Source organism: Apium graveolens, chromosome 5, assembly GCF_009905375.1.
Source record: "Apium graveolens cultivar Ventura chromosome 5, ASM990537v1, whole genome shotgun sequence".
Lineage (NCBI taxonomy): Eukaryota > Viridiplantae > Streptophyta > Magnoliopsida > Apiales > Apiaceae > Apium > Apium graveolens.
This window is the reverse complement of record NC_133651.1, coordinates 311,362,562-311,370,839: the sequence shown is the minus strand read 5'-3', so window position 1 is coordinate 311,370,839 and position 8,278 is coordinate 311,362,562. Positions and strand designations below refer to the sequence as shown.

Genomic DNA, 8,278 nt, shown 5'->3' with positions numbered 1-8,278 from the left:
ATAATTAGAAAATTTGTAATGAGGGGCTTATGCTTACATTGGATGTAGGGTTGCAACGAAAGGATATGCAGGAATAAATGGAGGTTCACCAAGATAAAGAATTGCCCCACCCTTAATACTTTTCCATCTGAGCTCAGAAAGGAAGCACCTCAACTTTCTTACTTTGGAGATTATACAGAACAACTTTGCCAGAGATATTTACAAGAAGAGCTGTGTCTTCTTCCCCTTCTCCTCTCAGAATGCTTAATATTGAATGGATGGAGTGACATTTCTGCAGATTTCCCCCATTCCCAAAATCATGTGGTAATGAAGAAATGAGATGATTAATATGTACCCGGTGCTTTATAACCCACTTCATAGTAACCTCATCCAACTCATACACATTTAAATTTTTTTGTGCGCAATCTACGACACAAACAATGTACAAGTGCCCATTAGATTCAACAAAATGCCTGAAGCCTGAACCAGAAGCCTTTGGAGGAAAAGAGATTTTGGTCAAATTCTTAGCTTCAATATCGAAACGATAACAAGATTGCGTGTTTATCACAATCCAATAAATAGCACCATGGCAATACAGTCCCTTTCCGTATTGCAGCTCATGTCCATCCATAGTAACATTAGTATCTTTCCATCTACCAGTTTCTGAACTAAATATCATGAATTTAGATGTAACTACTCTCGCTATCGACGCTTGTAGCACAGATAACTTTGTAATGGGGTGATACCAGAGGGTCAAAAGCCAAAACAAAAGTAACAATCCATTCATAAAATCTAGAATCTAATTTGGGTGAAGGTACTGATTTGATTTCATTGGTAACTAAATTTCGAACATAATACGCTTTCCTATCCCTTTCGAAGGAGTTGAATCTAGATAGATTCAACCCATTACAAGACTGTATCATCCTCATGACAGTTTCTCTAGAGAGCAAATCCCTCCAGTAGTTTATTGGAATACTTTCAGTTAGTACAGCAGGATCTAAACAAAGAGGGATCTTACCTTCAGAATTAGAGCGAGATATGGAATAAACTGTATCTTCCATTGAGTCAGCAGGGTTGTACAAGTGGAGTCCCAAAGGAATGCGTGAGCTAGGGTTTTCAAGAGTGTGGCGGCGCCGGAACTGGGGATCGGAAATTAGGGCACACCATTGTTTAGAGACTGATTTGAATCGGACCACTGATCTGACTGGAACACGAACTAAAATCAGACCGAGAAAGAAATGGTTGCCCCCTATTAATTCTGCTGATGCTGAACACAATTTTTTAGATTTAAGGTTGGTCCTCATCTTTTTAGATTTAAGGTTGGTCCTCATCGTTTCTGCTCAACTGGCTGCGGCGGCTCAGTATTCTAATAAAATGAAATGTCAATATGCTTGCTTTCTTTTATATACCCTAAGTTTTTTTTCTTTCTGTCTTTACTTAAATTATGTCAAAAGTATTAAAACTCATTTAGAGTTTTTTCAAAAAAACCTTTTGATAAAAAATAGTATTTAAATAAAATTATTTCATTTGGACATGAAATTTTTTTAATTTGTTGATAAATAAACATTAATTTTATAATTTATTCATGAAACGAATAAAATTGGGCTCCATTATAATGTGCAAATATAAAAATATTGTATTACTTTTTGTCAATACTTATATTTTTTTAATTTTTTATTAATTACTTTTATTTTGATTACATATTTTTTTGTTGCTAAGTTTTTTGTAATTTTTTACAAAAAATCAAGAAATATTGTATCATAGTTAAAATGGCTTATATAAAGTTTTAATATAAAAAATAAAAAAGGACACAATGTCCTACTAAATAATATTAAAATATAAATATTTTATAAGAAAAATTTATCTAGAAAAAAATATACAGAAAACCAATGAACATTATTGATGGATCAAAATAGGAATGTAATTAAACTCTAAGTTATTTTTTATAAGATAAATTTTTATCCAAAAATTGAAGACAAAAAGTGAAGGAAAGTGAGTGATTGTGAAATTTTATTGTAAAATATAATTGAAGAGCGACCCATAGGTTCTTCAATTATAAAATGCATAAGAATTTGCCGAAACTATTTCACGCCATCTTCAAGCTAGCATCCAATCTTGTTTCCACAAGGGTTAGAAGTAAAGGTTTCTCTCCAAGAGGGATGAATGGACTAGTAAATCCAGGAGGCGAGAAACGGAAGATTGATATGACTATATAGGAAAAAGAAAATTAGTGGTCAGGTGAGTTGCTCACACTTATTTTGCTATTGATGTGCAATATAATGCTAATAGAGTACAAGTTGATGAAGCCAACAAGGGAAAATATGTCGTTACTGATGGCTAAAAATGGCATTTGGGGTGCGAAACTTTGATACTGAATCACAGTGGAAATGCGGGTACCAGGCTCGAGATGGATATCGAGGTTGACAAAGACTTGAACTGAACTGATTCAGGAAGGGAACGGAGACTGGTGTCATACTTATCGGGGTTAAAATTGCTTAAGAGGGTATCTAAGATTTTAAATATTTTATTTAAATTAAGAGTATAAATCATAAATAACTTGTAATTTATGTATGTTCTGAAAAACAACAATGGAAATAACCGAAAAACACACCTAAAATAGGCGACGGATGAGGTTAGAGACACCCCCAAGTGTGGACGTGTCAAGGAGATCGGGGGAGGGGCAACAGTCTTCCAGGTATTTTGTGATAGTATTGTGATGGTAATTGAGTTTTGAAAATTATAAACTTATTCGCCCGTAACATCATAAGTTCATGTATAAAACACTGTATGCATGTCATTTATAAAACACTATATACACGCCATGAAAGAATATCTAAGTTGGCGCAATTGGGTCATAAACATGTCTATTCGTATATTCTTGCCCAACATAAACTCAAGTATATATACAAACCATAATAGAATGCAAAACAAGAAAACTAAGCTTAACAACAATTGTAAATAAAACATAAAAATAATATTATTGGTGAATCTTATCTATTTCAATCTATTTTAAGTGAGATACGAAGAACGTTAAGACCTCAAAATTTTTCAAACTTGTCTCTCACATTAACTGACAATCACTAAAAGAAACGGGGCTTTTTTGAAACGGTTTATTCCGACCGATGCAAAAAATGATAAAAACTGACCGCACAAAAACATCATTCGGGATTGACAACACAATTACAACCGAAGGACAAAGACGGTCGACCACAGTCAAGATTGTTTTACTTCTTGTCGACGTTGTATCCAGGCCACACTATTCCGACCAGCTACACCGAGCTACACCATTTGTTAAATGGCCGATAAAGGTAAAAATCAGAACCATTTGACCGTCCGTTAAACTTGCTCCAAATCATTTAACTCCGACCACGTGTCCATGGGCCTCACAATCACGTTGCACTGATATATCATGTCATGAGCCAAGCCACGTTAGATGGTACCGACACGTGGCCGTAGTCCAGATCGGTCAATATAAAATTCGACCAAAAAAGTAAATAGCGACTAAAGATAATCCGACCATTTTGGTTTCGTTCATTACCGGTGAATACCGATCGATTTTGGCCCCATAATGACTGATTTGGCGGTTGGTAAAGTGGTTGTTTCTTGGAGTGAATAATGAAAGTGGAGAGATGTCAAAATTTATAATCATACAAAGAACATAAGAATCTTACATATGCTTATACTTGTATACAAATATAAATAATAAAATCATATTTTTGGGCCCTTATTCCGACAAGGCTAGTGCGATCGCATTCCTTATGGTTATACCATATAATAATTTCATTTCTATCAAAATTTCAAGCTATTGGTTTTTAAGAACTCTTATGAACACAACTTGTTGTATTTGAAAGATGAGGATTTTTTTCATTGTCATGTGTGTGCTATTACTTTTGGTCAAAAATTATCAGGTATGAGATAGAATCCTTGCTTCGGCCTGCTACACCCCTCCTCAATATACATTCATTGTATTGGGATCCCCCACAGCTCTTAAGGTGAAATTTTTGTTGTGATGGATGATTTTATCATATTTGAGCTTCCTAAACGCCTGTCACCTAGCCACGGGAAGCAATTTTAGCCATCTGGTTTTCCTCATATTCCTTAATAACATACGCCATTTATTGGTAAATTTTTGTTTTATTAGGGATATTCGTATGTTGGCTTGTTCTGTCACCTTATCTTTTCCTTTTATTCCTAGATCATTTGACAGTAAAGCGGGCCAGGTAACATTATCCTACTATTGATAAGTTTTCCTTGGATTGGTAATCCCACTTAAATGTTTTGTGAGAAGTGATATGATATTTTAGATTTTTAGGCTACTTGCGACCAACATTGTTTCTCAAGAAAAAAACATCAATACATGCCATTCAAAATTAGTTTCATTGACTAAAAAAAACTTATAGATGATTGAGTAAAAATATATATATATATATTTCCTAGATTCCCAAACATGAGGATGGCATAAGCTGTCATTCAAAATTAGGTAATTAGTTTATAATAAAGGGAACAACAAAGAAACTATACATACTTAAATTAAGTAAACAATTACAAATGGCAATGTCACTAGTTACTAAATTATATTCTGTGGATATATAAATGCAACTAAAAAAAACATATGCAATAGATATTTTTTGTGCACTATTTTAAATATATATTTTTTCATTTTTTTTTAAAAAAAATTCTAGTTGTATTAATTTATAGTTTGGAAAGAATTGTTTTCTCTTTGCTAATGATTTATTCACGGCAACAAATATCTTTTACCTAAATTTAATATATATTAACTTAATTAAATTGAGCTTATGTATAAATCTCAAATATGTACATAAGCACGGCTCCCTAAAAATTATGCAATTAAGAGTAATGATGTCAAAAATTATGTAATAAAAATTCATACCAAGAATATGGCAGAAGATATAAAAGTTTAAAATCGCATTCGGGGATAAAACCTATACAGGCACACTACTCGATAAAACCTATAAAGGCACACAACCCAAAAAATACAGGAACATAAAAATTCTAAAACCCATTAATGGTGCACAAAGGTCTATTTTCAAATTTTCAGCAAGATGAAGTTCTACTACTTTGTAAATTACCAAATAGCTCAACGTTTACCAAACAACGAAACTGGATAATGGTAAGAGACCCCTTGGGCCATTTATCTTAACTAACCACATATCATCCGTAATACTTTCAAGTGCAAGTGATGGCAACTTATTCCCTTATTGCATTGGGATCTCCTATTGCTCTTATTCCCTCTGAAAACAGAAACCATTTTATAGTCAGTAAAGATTTTTGGTTATTCTTTTTGTTTGTTATGAAAATTGACAAAAAACAAAAGATGTGTTATCAAATAGCGTAGTTTTTATTAGAACTGCAGAAGAGATATTTAAAGTATACAGAGAAAGCAAGCTACAAACTAGGGAAAATAACTGAACTTCCAACAAGTCTCCACTACTGAACATTGTTCTTCTGATCTCCTAAAAGCAAGCAACTATCCTAAAAGCAAGCAACTACTTCACACCTGTAGACAGAGTCTAAACGCATGAAAACAAAATATAGAAAAACAAAATAAATACAAGTTTAGATTAAAAGAATCAACAAAATTCTCCCGTAATCTAAACTTGTTCAGCGAGCTCTTTGACACCAAGAAGTCAGCGCATTTTTTCGAACTTGATCACTGGAAATGCTTTAGTTAAGATATCAGCTCGTTGCTTGTCTGTTCTAACGTGTTTGATAATGATTTCACCTTTCTTAACACATTCACGGATAAAATGATAACGAATGTCTATATGCTTACTACGTCCGTGAAATACCGGACTTTTAGCCAAGTCAATTGCAGATTTGTTGTCAATATATAATACCACTGGACCCGTGCTTTCTCCAGTAATCTGAGTAAGAAGTTTTCGTAACCAAATAGCTTGGCAAGCTACAGCAGTGGCGGCCATAAACTCGGCCTCCTAAGAAGATAATGCAACACATCTTTGTTTTTGAGAAACCCAGGTTATCAGACTTGCATTCAAGTAAAAAACCATTCTCCCTGTACTTTTCCGATCTTCAATTTGTCCTGCTAAGTCACTATCTGAATATCCAGTCACCACATTATTCCCACTGTTCTTCGTGTAAACTAGACCAAAATTTATAGTACCCCTAATGTAACGCAAAATCCTTTTAGCAGCATTAAGAAGTACTGATGTAGGCTTCTCCATGAACCTGCTTATTATTCCCACAGAGAACGTGATATCTGGTCTTGTATGAACCTGGTATCTTAACCCCCCAACTAAGCTCTTGAATTGAGTTGTGTCTATAGGCTGACCACCCTCGTCTCTGCCAATGTTTTCCTTGGGGTTCATAGGATATTTGACTGGATTGCAATCGCCTAGTCCGGCTTTCTCTAGTATTTTTTTAGCATACGCCATTTGTCTAATCTCAATGCACCCAACACTCTGTTTTACCTCCATTCCCAAGTAGTATGAGAGCTTTCCAAGATCACTCATCTCAAATCTTCTATTCATTTGGTCCTTAAACGTGTTGATAACAGTAACACTTGTACCTGTTAAGAGTAAATCATCGACGTAAACTCCAATAATAAGAATTTCTCCTTCAGCTTTGTTGGTGTAGACAGCATGCTCGTGAGGACATCTTTCGAACCCCAGTTCTTCAAGGCATTTATTTATCTTCTCGTACCAGGCTCGGGTGCCTGCCTTAAGCCATATAAAGCTTTTAGAAGCCTGTACACCAAGTTTTTCTTTCCTTTCTGAAAAAACTCATCAGGCTGAGACACATAAACTTCTTCCTAAATATCACCGTTTAGAAAAGCCGTTTTGACATCAAGATGGTGAACTTCCCAGATATGTTTGGCAGCGAGAGCACGGAGTAACCTTATAGTTTTAAAACGTGTGACAGGTGTGAAGATTTCTTCGTAGTCCACACCTTGTTTTTGGACGTACCCTTTGGCAACAATTCTTGCCTGATACTTCTGAATTTTCCCGTTTGCATCTCTCTTTATTTTATATATCCATTTCAAACCGATCTGCCCAGGTGGCAGTTCTGTAAGCTTCCAGGTTTCGTTATTCTCAACTATATCAATTTCCCTTTGCATTGCATCCCTCCAGTTACGATCCTTCACAGCTTGTCCATAATTCATGGGTTCATCAACACCCATAAGCAGTAACTCATCATCTTCGAGTTCAACCACCTCAGTATTAGCATAGATGTCACTGAGACTTCTGTAGTTTCTAGGCTCACTACTCGTTTCAGAATCTGTAACTGAAACGGAAGAACTCGTTGTATGCATAGGCTCAGTATTCATCGAATTAGAGTTTGTGTCACTATCAATCTCTGTATCATAAGAGACATTAGAGTCCTGTTCTGATGCATTCCCTCCTTCATCATAACACCGTGCTCCAAAAATAGTAAATATCTTCATTTGTTCTTTTGCAACTTCCTCATTTTCATCACAGTTCCAGTACTTTCTTTCTTCGAAAATAACATCTCTACTGATATGAACTAATTTGTTGATGGGATCATATAGCCTATAAGCCTTTATTCCAGGCTCCTTCCCAAGATGAATGACTGGCTTGCTTCAATCTTCAAGTTTTTTTATGGAACCACTTGGCAATCTCATGTATGCTAGGCAGCCAAAGACACGTATATGACTAATAGCTGGTTTTTACTCAAACCAAGCTTCAAATGGAGTCATTCCAGAAACAGCACAGTGTGGGTAGATGATTTAATATGTAAATCGTATGTCGAACAGCTTCACCCCAAAAAGTACTTGGCAGGTGCATTTATTTCAACATACTTCGAGCCATCTCGATCATGGTTCTATTTCTCCATTCCACAACACCATTTTATTGTGGCGAGTAAGGCGCTGTGAAATGCCTCTTAATGCCAACTTCGTTGTAGAAGACTGTGAATTTTTTCGAGCAAAACTCGACACCATGATCCGTCCTGAAAGTTCTAATTCATTTTTATGGACCATCATCGATTTGAGCTCTGAAGTTCTTAAATGTTTGAAGTGCTTCATCCTTGCTTTTCAAGAGATATGCCCACATGACCCTGCTATAATCATCAACCAAAAGGAATATGTATTTGTTACCTGCTTTCGTAGGTGTTGACAAAGGACCACACAAATCTCCATGAACCAATTCTAGAGATTTCTTTGCAGCAAAAAGAGATTTAGATGGAAAGCTTTTCCTGATCTGCTTTGTCATAATGTAATTTGTGCATACATCTTTTGGGTGAGACAACTTTGGCAAACCATGCGCCATTTTATTTGAATCCATTAGCATCATCGCCCTAA

The 8,278-nt window shown here is 35.2% G+C and overlaps 1 protein-coding gene across 1 annotated transcript; it reads right to left on the bottom strand.

The window, feature by feature from the left end:
* Window positions 1–662: 662 nt before the first annotated feature.
* On the bottom strand, window positions 663–1,310 carry LOC141661246 (F-box protein At5g07610-like). Its single transcript, XM_074468232.1, has one exon. The coding sequence runs from the start codon at window positions 1,308–1,310 to the stop codon at window positions 663–665; it is 648 nt and encodes a 215-aa protein (XP_074324333.1).
* Between the last annotated feature and the right edge of the window lie 6,968 nt (window positions 1,311–8,278).